Source organism: Musca vetustissima, unplaced genomic scaffold (genome assembly GCF_032173495.1).
Source record: "Musca vetustissima isolate MV318-11 ecotype Yass unplaced genomic scaffold, APGP_CSIRO_Mvet_v1 utg6823, whole genome shotgun sequence".
Classification (NCBI taxonomy): domain Eukaryota; kingdom Metazoa; phylum Arthropoda; class Insecta; order Diptera; family Muscidae; genus Musca; species Musca vetustissima.
This window is the reverse complement of record NW_026883386.1, coordinates 163427-181102: the sequence shown is the minus strand read 5'-3', so window position 1 is coordinate 181102 and position 17676 is coordinate 163427. Positions and strand designations below refer to the sequence as shown.

General features: G+C 34.2%; 3 protein-coding genes across 3 annotated transcripts; all 3 read right to left on the bottom strand.

Moving 5' to 3' along the window:
- Nucleotides 1–1401: 1401 nt before the first annotated feature.
- LOC133330252 (uncharacterized) lies at nucleotides 1402–3938 on the bottom strand. The gene is made up of 6 exons (XM_061538711.1): nucleotides 3817–3938; nucleotides 3606–3744; nucleotides 3408–3537; nucleotides 3223–3317; nucleotides 1598–1834; nucleotides 1402–1529 (listed from the first exon to the last, which is right to left on the bottom strand). Exons 1-6 carry the CDS (start codon nucleotides 3885–3887, stop codon nucleotides 1428–1430), a joined length of 774 nt encoding a protein of 257 aa, XP_061394695.1. The 5' UTR covers nucleotides 3888–3938; the 3' UTR covers nucleotides 1402–1427.
- A 4260-nt stretch (nucleotides 3939–8198) lies between these two features.
- Nucleotides 8199–10453, bottom strand: LOC133330254 (serine/threonine-protein kinase ULK3). The gene is made up of 5 exons (XM_061538713.1): nucleotides 10366–10453; nucleotides 9532–10269; nucleotides 9103–9472; nucleotides 8379–8563; nucleotides 8199–8314 (listed from the first exon to the last, which is right to left on the bottom strand). Exons 1-5 carry the CDS (start codon nucleotides 10450–10452, stop codon nucleotides 8204–8206), a joined length of 1491 nt encoding a protein of 496 aa, XP_061394697.1. The 5' UTR covers nucleotide 10453; the 3' UTR covers nucleotides 8199–8203.
- A 4203-nt stretch (nucleotides 10454–14656) lies between these two features.
- LOC133330253 (trypsin-1) lies at nucleotides 14657–16448 on the bottom strand. The gene is made up of 2 exons (XM_061538712.1): nucleotides 15963–16448; nucleotides 14657–14953 (listed from the first exon to the last, which is right to left on the bottom strand). Exons 1-2 carry the CDS (start codon nucleotides 16446–16448, stop codon nucleotides 14657–14659), a joined length of 783 nt encoding a protein of 260 aa, XP_061394696.1.
- Between the last annotated feature and the right edge of the window lie 1228 nt (nucleotides 16449–17676).

Sequence of the window (17676 nt, the reverse complement as noted above, 5' to 3'; positions counted from 1 at the left end):
ATCAAAACAATCATTCTTCTCCAAGGTTATTCTCAGTAGAGATTGGCATACTTGTAGAGAAGAATGTTCCCATTTTTTTACCTTCACCACACTGTGGTACAGGGTATTTTGTCTTTGTACATATGTTTGTAAGAGGCAAAAGGAATCGAGATAGACCCATGGTTCCTTTTGAGAATATGCATAGAATAACCTTCTGAGTCGATTATGATCCGCTTTGGATGAAATTCGGCACAGCTGAATTGAGCCTAGAGTGATGTCTGCCAAGTTTCGTGAAAATCGATTCAGATTTAGATATAGCTCCCATATATATTTTCGTCCTATTTCGTCTTTCAATTTGCACGAAATTTCGCATAACGTACTGAATTGAGCCTAGAGTGATGTCTGCCAAGTTTCGTGAAAATCGACCCAGATTTAGATATAGCTCTCATATATATTTTCGTCCGATTTAATGTAAACGGTGCACCAAAGACCCTATATATATTTTGATTTGCCCGAAATTTGGCATAACGTACTGAATTGGGCCTAGAGTGATGTCTGCCAAGTTTCGTGAAAATCGGTTGAGATTTAGATATAGCTCCCTTCTATATTATCGATTGATTTTAAGTAATTGACGCACGAAGGAACCAATATATGGCTGATGGGAACAAAACGTACTGAAATTAGTATAACCTAACCTGTGACAAGTTTCGTTCCATATATATTTTCGTTCGATTTTAAGTAAATGCTGCATAAACCTCCTCATGTTTGTCAGATTGACCTGCAATTTTGCACAATGTACAAAATTGAGCATAGAATAACGTAGTTGCGTTTAATAGTGGTGAATGGTATCATATAGTCGGCTCCGCCCGACTTTACTACTTTCCTTACTGGTTTTTAATTGAAAACACGTTGGAATAAGTGACACTACCTTATACAAAAGGTATACATAATTTTATTGATATGTTCAACATTTAAAAAATATATTATATATGCAATTAATTCGAGTTGTGTTGTTTTGTAAAATAAGAACACATTTACATTTTTTGTTTGTTTTTCGATAATTACAAATATATATGGACGGTATTGTTTTTGTCATATCTTACACATAAATATTCTTTAGATGTATAAAAAAGAATGTAGATATTTAGAATAATTTAAAAGCATACATGATGTGTGGAATGTGGGTAAAAAAGAAAACGTTATATAAAAAACTTGTACATAATATATTAAGGCACTATTTATATATAAAAGACATGCACACACAAAAAAGTTGTGTATGAACCAACATTAAAAATTAATATATGGAATGTATAAGGTGGTTTTGTAAAGATTTCATAATACAAATAAAACATATAATTAAAAAAAAATTGGACGGGTTTCAAGAGATTCTAATAGACGAGACTCCTTTTTTTAAATATAAAAAATATTTGTGTGGTAATTTTTTGTGCTTAACCAACTGGCATTGTTGAGACAGTGCTGTGCGGTGTTGTGGGACGTGAGCCGGCCAATGAATTTGCAGTTGAGGCATGTAAGGAGGCCATGGTACCCATCTGTAAACAAAAAAAACAAATTAAATTAATTATTTAACTAAAAATTAAATAAAAATTCAATTACTCACCCTTAAATGGGCCAAATCTTCTAATTTGGTTAAATCGACCAATTCCAAAAATAGCGAATAAACACAGGCCCAGCCATAAATTGATATCAAAACAAATACTGACCACAGGAATACCATTACGGCATTATAGGCAAAATACAAATCATTGACAATGGCAAAGAACAACAATGCCAATAGACGCCATATTGTAAAGACGGCAAATGTCCATAGCCAGGGGAGAATCTTACGTTCATATTCCTAGAGATGAAACAAAATTAAAATATTAGTAGCTGTTAAAAAAATGTATTTTATTTTGTTGTGAATAAAAAGCCAATGGTTTTCTCATTTCTGGATGATTTTCTGAGGAGTTTGCCGATAAGGAACTATACCCCATACCACTGGGAACATAAGGATTTAAAAAGTCTTCACGAAAGCAAGTAACCAATCCACACAAATCGTGCTATAGTCGTTCGGTTAAAAAATTTACCAAAATACCGAATTATGGGTGTGTCATTATATAGGGGTCTACTCTGAAGTATAAGTCAATACACATAGTTTTTGGAGGGAGATGTTCTACCCTATGATAATCCAAAATACTAAATTGCAGCCAATTTGATTGAAACAAGCTTTCCAAACTCCATAAAAAGCTGATATTTGGAAAATTACGTTCCGTGGATTAATATTGATAATTTTTGGTGGGGAGATTTGTTAACAAATGAGTAACCAAAATACCAAATTATAGCCAATTGGTTGGAAAACGTGCCCAAAATACTGGTACAGGTAGCCCCCCATACCGTTATATGGGGGGCTACCCTGAAAGATGGACCAATATTCACAATTTTCGATAATAAAATTGATGACCTAATGAGTATCCAAAACACCAAATTACAGCCAATTTCTGAGATCTAGAATTTTGAAATATTTTTTAGAGTCCTAACTTTTTATAGTCCTTTTTAAGGCCTAACATTTTTCCTTCCTAAGGCCAAAAAATTTAAATATTTTTTTAGGGCCTATAATTTTTAAAGAATTTTTTAGCTTCCTGGTTTTACCTATGTGGTTTCAAGCTCTTTTGAAATTTCAACATACAAACTCCAAGTGTTGTAGTGAATTTGATGCGGACACTTCATAAATTTGGCGGATACTTCATGTCTTTAGATCATGTTTTTTTTTAATGACTTGTATAAATCCTTTGGGCATACTGTGGTAAAGGGTATTATAGTAGACTTTTTTTAATATATATTTTTTGAGGATTAAATGATAGCTTTTCTTCTAAGAAACATTTTACCGGCATTATAACAAAACGTTTCTGTGCTATTCCTTCTCGGTGTTGCTTGTATGTATGTAAGGCAAATTAAAGTAAAATAGATGTGTGTTATGAAAGATTTGCATTAACAAATTAAGTGAATAATGGAAATGATTAACATAAAGTAGATAATTTAAAAATCAGTTTCTGTAAAATTCTAAATAAATTCGAGTGACTTACGACCAGCCCTGTTTAATTTGAACAATAATATATAATTAGGAATCAATTGTTTTTTTTACAGGAGTTGATACTAATTTCCTCGAATTCATTACAAATTTTGCAAAAACGTTCTATAAATTGTTATAAATTTTTCTATAAAATCTTAAAAAATAATACAACTAACCTTTCTTAAAGCTACAACCAATAGTATGCTTGTACAGAATATTATAAGACCAAAGACTAAGGAGAATAAAGCAAACACCATCAACATGTTACGAACTGAAAAAAAAAACAAAACAATATGACAAAACATTCATTAATTAATATCATTTAACGCCCATAACTATACTGAGAAGCTGGGGTACATACCATGCTTATTGCCAACATAGACAAATTCATATGAAATAATATAATAACCATAATGTGTGGAACCAGGCGCACCCATTGCCAAACAATATATATCGAAGATGGCAGTGCCAATGGTAAATAGAGCCAAGAACTGTAATATATAAACATTTTTTTAATAAGAAATTAAATAATTTATATTTATTTCCATTTTTTACTTACAATGGCAAATAACCCAATCATCATTGCATTTTTCTGAATATCAATATATTGATTATTCTTTAAGATGGGCCTTTGATACCATGGTATACGCACGGATCGAGTTGAACGTGATTTTGTGGTATGTAGATTGGTTGAGGATCTGTACGAAAAAAATATTAAAATTAAAATAATTCCAATACACCTGTTAACATTCCATTAGTTTGAGCCTTACCTTCCCGTGGTATGGGAATACACTGAGGGATTCGAACGATATGTCGAAGGTGTCTTTCGTCCATAATTCATAATGATGCCTTACAAATGTCGTCCACAATTCTTGCTCTTATTAAATAATTTTATTATTTATCGTTCTAAAAAAGGAGAAGTAAACAACATTTCATCACAATATATTAATTACAATTCCACTGTTTTAATTAATAAACAAAATAACACAAGCCTATAGGGCGTTTCCCAAAACATTGCAGCTCGCCCAAATACATGTGCAGTGTTTTCCATGGATTTTATTTATGTTATGGACTATTATTACACTTTATTTTATATTTTACACAATTTACTATTTGAATTATATATAATTTCATTAAAATATTTTCAATTTATTACCGTAATTAGTTAAAAAACAAAATAATAACAAAAATACGCGTGAAAACAAATTATGAGATGGAATGTTGACTCAAGCGACGTCGTACGCAAAAAATTGAAAAACGTTCCACCTGCTAACGAATGGAGGATAAGACAAAATGGCCGATAAAGATGAACTCAAAATGGAATAACCTAAAGCTTACGAATGAGGTGGGATGGAGACTAAATGGAAAACCGTGTTGTTTACGAATGACGTTTAGGCAAATTATGATTAGGGATAAGTAAATCGACTTTCGACTAATCGACTTTTTGTATCGAAGAGTCTAAAAGTCGATCTTTTGATCTACGAAGAAACCGCAAAGGCAAATTTTTAAGATCGACTTTCTTTGATTTTATATATTATTCACTTTGCAACATTTCTTTCTTCCTTTTTAACAATGTTTTTTACAAGAGAATGTTTTCATTGATGACAAGTAAAGCAGAAGTTCAATGCCGCCAACAACGCAGTGGTTTTAACGGCGTCACATTCATTTGGTAGTTAGTGTGACGTGTCGTAGGGGAATAACATGAAAGTGATGTTTCAAGAGAAATAACGGTTAAGTGTAATTGTTGTTGTCTCGGCTCGGTTGCATGATCATTCCTGATGCAAAAATATAAGCCGAAGAAGATGCTTAATAAAGGTAGTGACTCTGTGTGTAAACTAATTTAATATTGTTGTTGTTCTAAGTTAATGGTGTGCAAAAAGAGAGGAGAGTAAAGGAGAAACCGCTTATTTATACATGCAAAACAAGGGCATCAGTTCCAGCATTATTCTAAAGTGGGCCACACACCTCAAACATGTGCGTTCGATCGGTGTGAAGCTCCTAGCCCACACACGTCAAACGGATCCATTAAACTTCATTTCATATTTATTTTTGAAGCGTGAAGATGGACCACGATAGTGATGACGGAAAACAGACGATATATTTTTATTTAATATAAATGTATTAAATACTTTTATTTTATTCCGGGAAAAATATTTTTATTTGCCACACAGTAGAATATGTGTAAAAACATCAAAAAATCTTCCAAATACATATGTATTACATTTGTCCGCTGATCCGCACTCCACGAAATTTCTCAACAAATGAGAAAATATCCACACACCAGGCCACAGACGTCAAACATGTGCGCGTCGCACAACGAAAAATTAAAAATTTTTAATTTCTTTCGATCGGTGTGCGCACCGGCAAATCGGTGTGAACACCGTACCACACACGTCAAACATTGCTTCGATTCACACCGATCGAACGCACATGTTTGACGTGTGTGGGCCACTTAAGTGTAAAATAGAAGAAACACAACAACAGTACTGTGAGAGAGACATTAAAAGCAATATCAGCAAAAGCAAAATTAAACCTGAGCAATTTAACAATGAGCAATGTCATTGTTGTTGCTCTCTGTGTATAAAATAAAAAAGCGACATTAGTGTGGGAGAGACAACAAAAGAAATACCAAAAGTTGTTATTGTTCGGTTGTATGATCCTTAGTGAAGGAGAAATATAAATTAAAGTGAAATAAAAGGCAAAAGAATAACAACATTTAATTATTTTGTGTGAAATCTATGTCAATTTCTTTGTTTGTTCTGTGTGTGAAATAAAATACAAACGACAACAACAACATTCCATTGGGAGAGACATCAATGTTGAGGAGAAATAACGGCTACAGAATTCGGCACTCTCTGTGTCATTTTTATGCAAAAGAGGCGTAAGGTATCACAACTTTTGGCGCCAAATGTGACAAAATACATTTGTTTGGTAAAAAGGAGACAGATAAAAAAGACTCCTCCAAAGAACAATTCCACATATGTGGGAGGCGCTTTCAAACACGTGTGAAAATTATTGAATAACTGTTCGGAAGTAAAATAAAATGTTAAATAAAAGAAATAAACAACATTTCTATGGGAGATACGTCAAATGGAATGCCCACTGATGTAGTGGCTTGAAGTGTTTGTGTAAGCAATTACAAGCAACAATTTCATATTTTTGGAGGCGTTTCCAAATACTTACCATGCCCAGAAGGCCAAAGTGGTCTTTATTATAGTTGTCTCAGCAAAATTGAATGATATGCCAATTTGTTGACCGCATTGAATGCTTATCGTTCCGGGACGTTATATGGCTGTGATGGCTCGAGAGGTAAGAAGAAATTATACGAATTTTATGTTCCTTTCTTACGTTTGTTTTATTTCTATTGTGATCCACTTCAGCTATGTTCCAGTCCGGAATTTGACGATTAACTGGTCCTGAACTAGTTCGGTTTTATATAGCAATTATGAGTTTGGATTACGTTTGCTGGTATAAAACATCACGGGGGAAAATGGATTTCTGTCTTTCATACGCATACCCATTGTACCCCATAGATCAGGCTCTGATGGTAAGAACAGCACAGTAAAAAAAGGGTCAATAACCACAACATATACACAGCCAAGTATACTTTATCCTATGTATCCTTCACACAACCTTGCAACCATACAATACAAAAACTTCTTCTTTGAGGATTGGATATGAATGGAGGACAAGTTTGTGAAAACCCCAGTCATCCGCAGTCACAACAAAATAATGAAACTTTTTTTTCGATGCCAGCATAGTGGACATGGTGGTACTACCCCTACTAAAATGTGGCAACATTTCAACATACAGACCGATCGAAATACTATGTTATCACGACCTATACATCAAAATGGATTCCATAAAATTCTAACGGGCTTAAGAAGAACGAAAAGTGTTTTAGTGCCTTTTGACCTATGGAAGTCTGTTGTACTTTCAAGTATGTGAAAATCGTCTTCAAATCAGTGTCCCACACTTACCTGATCGAATACCCAGAAGAGATAAAGATCTTCGTGTATAGTGTCTACTGTATCTAATCGAGAAAAAAAGCTCATTAATTTGCTTTTTCATCAACAAAATAAAAACTCAATACAATACCATGAATATTTTATTTCAAGTTGAAATAATATAAAGGCTGAAAATGCTGCTACAAATTTTCAGTTCTATCAAATCTAGAAAAGATACTCAACAATCGTTTCAAACCAAATTCAAGGCAATAACTTCTTCAGAAACAATCGAAAACAGTTTGTCCAATGAATATATAAAGGAATCGCTTAATTATTTGCATCGAAACCCACAGAGAAGCATCTTCCCTGCGCCTGACCCGAAAATAAGGTAAGCCAAAATTATGCTATTTTATTTTTTCTATATATTTTTTTTCATTTACTTATATGAAATATAACAATAAATAGTTCTCTTTTAGAATATATAATAATAATATTACTTATTTAAAATCACACAAAATAAGATATTTTTTAACAATTTTAGAATTAGACAAATAAATGAATTTAGGAAATTATATGAAATTAATGATAGTGAAGTAAAAAAACATAGGAATGTTTTCGAATCGAAATTGGCGGCCTAAAGATGAAATGAAAAACAAATATAAATAAAAAATATAAACAACAAAAAATAATCTTTGGGAAAAAGGTGTTATAAAAAAAGATATATAAAAGTATAAACAACAAAAAATAATCTTTGGGAAATTAGTAATAAATTAAAATTATAAAAAACAATGACCAATCAATAAGTACTTCTTTCAAAAGATAGGAAAAAAAATGTTATTACATCAAAGTAAAACAAATGCAATTGTGTGTACAAAAGCTATATAAAAAATTCGTGTACATATATGTGTTACTTGTTGTGTAAACAGAAACGAATTAGAGGTGAGGTGTGTTATCTATTACAAAAGAAAATCGATTAGAAAGAAAGCTACATGTTTCAAGTGTATTACAATATTATTAATATGTTAGATTTGAAATTAGTGATGATTTGGGACTATAAATAAAACAAATACAATACGTATCTATATAAGCAGCAAATAGAGATTTACACTGACACACAAACACATAGATACATATGTTGCGCGCTATGAATCTAAAATGATATTTTTCTTTCTTTTTGTTGGGTTCTTCTATTCTCTAACTCTCTACTATTCTACTGAATACAGCAACTGCGTACCGAATGGCTAAGTTTGTGATCATCTTCGATATCCTTGGCGCTTAAAAGACTCTTTATACTTTCGGCTTCTTTCATCCAGAAATCCAACTGTAATAGAAAAAAAAATTAATTAATATTTTTTGTAATTGAAATAAATATGTATATTAAAAACCTGTTGCAGTAGCAAAGATCTTCGTTCACCCTTGGGTTCCTTATTTAAAAATGGCACCAATATACCCAGAGCCGATGTAAATGATTCCAATGCAGCTTCATATTTTCGCTCAAATAAATACAACTCACCTTGACGTCCAATTTCAAGGCCAGATTTTAGAGAAGGACTGGAGTGTGAGAGAGCATCTATAAAAAACAATTAAATTTAATTATTTAAAAAGAATTCCAAAGGGGAGAGCTGAAATAAGTCTTGATCTAACAGCTGAAATGATTATATAAACGAGATGAAGGGAGTGTGACTATCTGGAGGAAGTCTTTTAGAGGAACTGAAGATAGTCTTTATTGGCAATCGGAAGGGATATTAATAGAATAGCTGAAGGGATACATTATAGACAAACTGTATGGAGTCTTTATAAATTAGCTGAAGGGAGTTTTTCATAGACGAGCTGAAGGGAGACTCATAGACGTCTATGAAAGACTCCCTTAATGTCGAGTCTTTCATGGACGAGCTGAAGGGAGTCTTTTATAGACGAGCTGACGGAAGTCTTTCATAAGCTAAAGGGAGACTTTCATAGACGAGCTGAAGGGAGTCTTTATAGACAAGAAAATATAAAACATAATTATTAACAAATTCAGGATCTTGTCTTACAGAATTTGGTGGGAGTATATCCTCTTCCTCAAAGTGTTTTTAGACGTGAATGACCTAATGGGCGTTTTTTACTTACAAAGTTGTTTGTAACGTGTTTCCGGTTCTAAGGCTTGTGCTACTACATTTGTTGTTGTGTTTGTTGCGGCACTGGGGTTTCCACTTGTCGACGAAGCAGCAGCAATAGACTCCTGACCACTTCTGGCTTGTCTCAAGGCCAACGCTTTATATTCCTCTTCAATTAAAACGTTTTTTATTTCCTCCGCACGCTTAAGATAAGTTTGAGCTCTTTGACGTAAAGCCATACGTTTGGTGGCATCCGGTTCATCCGTAATCAAGGGTACAAAATATTGCAGGGAACTGCAATAGAGGTAATAGGCCTCTTTGTAGTTTTTCTTTTCATCATATTCCACGGCCTGGGTGACCAAATCAATGGCTTTTTGAAGGGTCTGCGAGGAAGGAGGATCGTATTAAATCAATTACTAAATTTTAATGAATTCTAATTTACCTTTTCTGAGGGCACTGTTTTGAGATCAAGAAATGCATGATTAAAGAAATCATTAAAGGCTATACGCTTGGCTGGATCATGTTGTAACAAACGACTGAGCAGGTCTTCACACTCTTTACTGATGCGTGCATTGGGCGGCAATGTTATACGTTCACAGTTTTGTATGCGTGCCAGTAACTCTTCGATGGTTTTCGAAGAGTATGGGGCACGTCCAAATAAACATTCATATAAGATAACACCTATACTCCACAGGTCAGCCCTGGCATCATACCTTTGCTTGCGTATTATTTCCGGTGCCATATACAAGGGTGATCCCTTCAATTGTTGATTTATTTCACCCAATTTTAAATGCTGGGCAAATCCAAAATCTGCCACCTTCAACGAAACATTATTATTATTGTATTTGGTCAGCAATAGATTCTGAGGTTTCAAATCGAAATGACTAATTTCATTGTTGCGCATATATTGCACAGCAGAGGCCAGTTGACGTAGGAAATACTTGCAGGTGGCCTCAGGCAGTGATTTTTTTGAACGTATAAAAGACGAGAGGCTACCCGCATTGCAGTATTCCAGCACAATGTAAATGTTCTTATCATCCCAAAAGAAATCCTGTAGCGTTACAATGTGTTTGTGGTTCAATGACCTTAGCAGGCGAATTTCCGTAATTAGATTCTCTCGGGAACTGTCCGATAAGGAGGACATCTCCACAAATTTGATGGCATGACATGTTTTGCTTTTCTAGAATAGAAAGAGAAAAAAAATAATTCAATTCACGTGGGCGGTTGTGTTCAGTGATCCTATAAATCCCATTGAAAGGAAAATTGCACTACTTACCTTGTGCCTGGCTCTGTACACCGTGGCATAGCTGCCTTCACCCAATTTTTCCAATATATCAAAATCCGTTATGCGAGGCAATGCCATTTTCCGATACTGCTACACTAAATCAAAAACATTCTAAAATGGAATTTATTTCGATTTTTTGTGAAAAATTCGCTGGGGTTCTTGATGTGAAATGATGTTGTGTCTCAATGAAATAAATGCGTTCAATTGAGTGATTCTCTGAAACGAACGAACGGAACTATTTTTATTTATCAAATGATACGAATGGGGGTAGACAGGGGAGATAGGCTGATAAAGTACACACTGAAAACAAACTGGCCGCTATTATTTTTGTTTTTATTTTTGAGGGCAATAACGGTCATATGTTATCAGCTGTTACAGTTATGACCACCTAAAAATGAACTAAAGGAACTAGTCAGAGCGTGGATTTATTAAAGAATATTTTTTCAAGGTCTATGGTCTATAAGAGGCGTGGATTCATTAAAGAATATATTTTCAAGGACCATCCATACAAGGTGTGGAGGATTTTTGAAGAATATTTTTTCAAGGGCCATCCATACAAGGCGTGGTTTTTTTAAAGAACATTTTTTCAAGGGCCATCCATACAAGGTGTGGATTTTTTAAAGAATATTTTTTCAAGGGCCATCTATACAAGGCGTGGATTTTTTAAAGAATATTTTTTCAAGGGCCATCCATACAAGGCGTGGATTTTTTAAAGAATATTTTTTCAAGGGCCATCCATACAAGGCGTGGATTTTTTAAAGAATATTTTTTCAAGGGCCATCCATACAAGGCGTGGATTTTTTAAAGAATATTTTTTCAAGGGCCATCCATACAAGGTGTGGATTTTTTAAAGAATATTTTTTCAAGGGCCATCCATACAAGGTGTGGATTTTTTAAAGAATATTTGTTCAAGGGCCATCCATACAAGGCGTGGATTTTTTAAAGAATATTTTTTCAAGGGCCATCCATACAAGGCGTGGATTTTTTAAAGAATATTTTTTCAAGGGCTTTCCATACAAGTCGTGGATTTTTTAAAGAATATTTTTTCAAGGGCCATCCGTACAAGGCGTGGATTTTTTAAAGAATATTTTTTCAAGGGCCATCCACACAAGGCGTGGATTTTTTAAAGAATATTTTTTCAAGTGCCATCCATACAAGGCGTGGAGGATTTTTAAAGAATATTTTTTCAAGTGCCATCCATACAAGGCGTGGAGGATTTTTAAAGAATATTTTTTCAAGGGCCATCCATACAAGGCGTGGAGGATTTTTAAAGAATATTTTTTCAAGGGCCATCCATACAAGGCGTGGAGGATTTTTAAAGAATATTTTTTCAAGGGCCATCCATACAAGGCGTGGAGGATTTTTAAAGAATATTTTTTCAAGGGCCATCCATACAAGGCGTGGAGGATTTTTTTTTTTTTATTTATTTATTTATTTATTTACTCAATACAAAGAAAGCTTCTATGCCAATTATACATGTATTGGAGATAACAATAATAAAAAGAGCTAAAACTATGGTAGTGATGTTTTACCTTATTAATATTATTAAAACTAATAAAAATTTAAGAGTAAGAAAAATTAAATTAAATGGCTCCCCAGCCAATATGAATGCTGACAACAAAACAAAAAAGGTTGGATCCCATAACTACATGTGTAATGCTATTAAATTAACCATTGAGAAATGATTTTAACAATTTAGAGAAGTTGAAATATGAATAAGAGAATACTCTCATTGAATTAGGCAAAAAATTCCAAATTCTGTAGACACGAACCACAAATGAGTGCTCATAAATTGATGATCTGACCAAGGGTACTTCGATCTGCACGTTGCGAGTAGAATTAATAAATGTAAATTGCTTGACTAAAATTTCAGGCTTTTGTAATTTTATTACCTTATAAAAATGAAGAACTATGCGCTGACTTATATAGTTCCGGCAAGTACAACCAAGAAAAACAGATGTTAATTCCAATGCGCGAACATGATCGAGTATCCCAAGTTTGAAAACATATCTTACTACTTTGCGTATGATTTTTTCAATTCTGTTTAAGTTATAAGACCAAGTACCAGAGTATACTTCAATACCATAATTAAAGATAGACATCAAAAGCGAAAAGGCTAAACGTTTTCTTATATTCTCTGGGGTGTAAGCTCTAAGACTATACAATCTCCTTAAAGTGAAACATATTTTCCTAGATATGTCATTGATATGATCATTAAAATTAAGGCAAGAGTCAAGTCTAATTCCCAGACATTTTAGCGAACGTACAAATTCTATCATTTGTCCATTTAAAGCAATCTTTGGACAAAGAGTCTCCTGATGGCGTGAGTGAAAATAAATGGCTTTTGTCTTTGCAGCGTTTATTTCCAACTTATTCATTGTCAATATGTTAGATGTGTATAAAAGGTGTGAATTGATAGATTCTTCAGAAGCAAATGAATTAAATAATAAGAAAATATCATCAGCATAGACATATGGCTGGCAAATTGGACTTACAATGGCGGAGATAATATCATTTATATATATCAGGAAGAGAATCGGGCAAAGAACTGATCCATGTGGAACACCAGATGTCACATTGCCAATTGAAGATGTAGCCCCATCTACAGTAACATACTGTCTACGCCCAAAGAGATATGAATAAATAAGTTTACAAGCAGTTTTTGAGAATTTAAAGCGGTCGCGCAGCTTCAGTAATAAAATACCATGGCTAATACGATCAAAAGCCTTGGTGACATCCAAAGAAACTAGGGTACAACCGACATGATTATCCAACTGTTGCCTAATGGAATCAGTTATTGAAATTAAGGCTGATGTAGTGTTGTGATTTCTACGAAAAGCAAATTGGCAAGGATTAAAAATTGAATATCGCTGGCAATGTTCTAGAATTTGCTCTTTCATTACATTCTCTAGAATCTTTGACATTGATGGAAGTATTGAAATTGGTCTATAACTTTCGACAGCATTCCGATCACCCTTGGGGATTGGTACTACTTTTCCTAGTTTCCAGGCGTTTGGAAAACTAGAAACTGTTAAAATTGTATTAATTAAATGCAGTAAAAATTGCGAAATAATAGGGTAAATAATCTTGATAAATTTGATTGGAACTAAATCATACCCCACAGCATTAGTCCTAATAGAATTCAGAGCATGAATAAGTTCATATTCAGTTATTGAATGGAACGAAAAGGAATCTGTACGATCAACAAAACCATCAAAGTCTAAAAATACATCTTCAACAGGACCCATGTTACCCAAAAACTCACTTGCAATGGACTCTACATCAATTTCCTCAGATTCTGTTCTTTGTTCAACAGTACAACCCAATTGCCGAACTTTTATCCATATTTCAGCACCACTCACATTAGAAAAAAATCTTCTACCATATTCAAATCGAGCTTTTCTTATTGTGGACTTAGCTTTATTTCTAAATCGGGTATATATTTTCCAATTTTCATCAGTAGGAGTACTCAAATAAGATTTATAAGATCGATCTCTTTCTCTTCTGGCCTGTTTTATTGCAGGAGAATTCATCCATAAAGTGTTTGAGTGCGATTTGATTCTAACTGTAGGAACATAAGAATGAAGCAAGTTTATTACATTATTTAGTGTAGACAACTGTATATCCGTATCGTTTGTATGGTATAATAAGTATAAGTCAGATTCGTTAATAATACCTGAATAATCAGAAGGGTTAAAACGGTTATAATCTTTATACTCGAACCAACTATGTTTTTTCTGTGTTTTAAAAAGAACTGAAAGAAATATGAAACTATGAGAAGATGAAAAGAAAGGAAATTGCATCTGACTATTACTGACAACATAGGATGCTTGGCTAACAAGAAAAAAGTCCAATAACGAAGTAGTGCTAGTGGGTAGATTAAGATGCGTAGGCAAAGAATTGTGGATGCAATGAAGACCACAACGAGAAATGACAGAGCGGAAATTATACGATTTGATAGGATCAAATAAATTACAGTTGAAGTCCCCCATAACAATTATATTAGAGAAACGATCAAATATTTTTAAATATTTAATATTTTTTAAAGAATATTTTTTCAAGGGCCATCCATACAAGGCGTGGAGGATTTTTAAAGAATATTTTTTCAAGGGCCATCCATACAAGGCGTGGAGGATTTTTAAAGAATATGTTTTCAAGGGCCATCCATACAAGGCGTGGAGGATTTTTAAAGAATATGTTTTCAAGGGCCATCCATACAAATAAAACTCATTTCGATTATCAATTATATAAAATATATTTTGTTTATAAAAAACTCCAAAATTTATTCCATATTCTTTTTAATCCAGTCAATGTAGTGCGAAACCTTAGTGTACACACCAGGATAAGGAGCAATGGTGCATGGTTTTCTACTCCACGAAACAATACCCAATTGAATGTTGCCCTTGTACAACAATGGACCACCAGAATCACCGGAACATTGTCCCTTGCCACCTTCATCGACACCACCGCAAATGTGATATTGAGGATTGGTCTCGTAGTTGTGTCTCTCCTGGCACTCAGCATCGGAATAGATTTTCAAATCGACTTCTTGCAAAGTGTTTTGAATGTAGCCACCGGTCTGTAAAGAAAACAATTAAAACAAAAATTATTAAGATTTTGAAAAGACCGACCTATTACTAAAATTCCATGGTAGATCGATATTTTTTCACCATAGATTAATCAGATATTGTTCTTCGTCGATCGTTATTGTTATTATTATCAAATAATTGCCACTGACATTTATGGTTCGTAAACCCCGATATGGTTTTTATATTAATAAATAACTGTAAGTGGTTTGTAAATTCAATTTAGGTTTATCGCCTTGTAAATTAAATGCGTCATTGAATTTTAGAAATATTGAAGATAATAATGAAATAATATGTGGTAGCGATACGCATATGTATTTAGGTTTATATGACTGTGATATAAGCGAAGGTATTCAATTGATTGGTCATAGCAAAAAATTGAAAAAAGTCTTAAAAAAACCCGAAGCGACTGAAGATAGAAGGAGTGGAAACTTCCACGCCTCTTATAGTCTCTGAAAAATTATTCTTTGAAAAATCCAAGCCTTTTCTAGACCTTGAAAAAATATTCTTTGAAAAATCGAAGCCTTTTCTATACCTTGAATAAATATTCTTTTAAAAATCCACGCCTTGGATGACCATTGAAAGGTCTTCTTTTAAAAATCCACGCCTTGGATGACCATTGAAAGGTCTTCTTTTAAAAATCCACGCCTTGGATGACCCTTGAAAAAATATTCTTTAAAAAATCCACGCCTTGGATGACCCTTGAAAAAATATTCTTTAAAAAATCCACGCCTTGGATGACCCTTGAAAAAAATTTTATTTAAAAAATTTACGCCTTGGATGACCCTTGAAAAAATATTCTTTAAAAAATCCACGCCATGAATGACCCTTGAAAAAATATTCTTTAAAAAATCCACGCCTTGGATGACCCTTGAAAAAATATTCTTTAAAAAATTCACGCCTTGGATGACCTTTGAAAAAATATTCTTTAAAAAATTCACGCCTCTTGTAGACCTTAAAAAAATATTCTTTATAAACTCCACTATTCCGTTTGCAACTTACCGCATTCAAACCCCAACCAGCCAAAACACCAGGTACACCCTCAGGCTGCTGATCAATTTCAAAATAGGGTTCAGGCAAATTGACGGGAGCCAAGGTCTTATAGTTGAATACCAAGGTACCGTACAATTCCAACAAAGCGATGTCATTGGCATACGAATTTGCTGGATTATAATCTTCGTGCATAATAATACGCTTGACGGGGACAACATTATCACCCATCGAACTGATCGTAGTGGTGGCATATTGAACACTAATTTGACTGGGTGTACGTCCACTGACACAATGGGCAGCGGTCAAAATATAACGTGGCGAAATAATACTCGAACCGCACGAATGTGAACCGGTAGCACCGCGCAACGATACCATAAATGGATATTTGGTAATATCGGTGGAGGTGCCATTGACGACACGTCCCTCAGGGAAACACTGGACACTGGTGGCGGCCAGTGTCAGCACCAAGATGGCGAGTGATGATTTCGACAACATTTTTCGATGGTGTACTAAACGTTATCCGCATTGCAGACGCACTTTTATATCGCAAACGTAATAGAAATCAGCAAATCTTTGAAAACTTCTGGGGGAAATCTTATCGCCAATGACGATCGAAGCTTTTTTAATCTATCGATTTCTTTGTTTTGTGTTTATTTTTTTTCGTTTCAAAGGATGGTCGATCATTATATTGTACCCAGTACTCTTTGATTTGTTTTGTGCGAGCCGACCCGCAATCATGGCACAGCAATAAAATATCCGATTAGATAAAGATGCAACCGTTTTCATAAATTCCCAAGCTTAATGCCAAAAAATGGGTTTTATTACTGCAAAAAAAAAATATCAATCTGGGAAGAGGAGATTTATTATATAGATATAACGAATTCGTGCGCGATATGAATGTTGGGAATTTTGTAGATTGAAATTTATTTATTTATTTATTTTCGTTTAAATTTAGACAATTATTTTATATAACTCGTTACCGTCATAAGCAAACCTAATAAATTTGAAATCCGGAAAATAATAAACAGATGCTACTATGGTCTGAGTAAACAACAAGGCCACCTCTCGACAGACCAAACTCTGGGTACTTGCGCAAGCAGATGAAGCAGGTCTTTTAGTGTTTGAGACAAAAATTCTCCGGAAGATATATGGGCCGATCTGCGTTAACGGTGAATATCGCCGTCGAATGGACCATGAGTTGTACCATCTATTCTCGGACATCGACATAGTCAGATGTATCGGCTACAGCGAATACATTGGCTAGGTCATCTTGTGAGAATAGATGAGGATGCCACAGCATAAAAGACATATAGAAGCGACCCAAGTGATGGCTAAAGCAGAAGGTGAAGGCTACGAATTCGTAGTTAAAGAACATGGTCTTTCAAATTGGATGGGCTGCGCACAAGACCGACGCGTCTGTAAATCTTTATTAAACTCGGCTTATGGAACAAACGTTTTGACACAAGCCAGCTAAGTAAGTCTCCTGTTACCGCTCTCAATGTTCGACCCATTATGTCGATGTCACCGGCATAGGCGAATACCATGTGTTGTTTGGTGTAAAGAGTGTCATTTAGGTTAACCTTTGCCTCTCGTATGACCTTTTCCAGTAGGATGTTAAACAGGTCACACGGCAAACTGTCACCTTGTTTGAAACCTCGTTCGGTATTGAAGGGCCCCGATGGATCATTTCCGGCTTTAACTGCTGACCTTGTGCAAGTTAAAG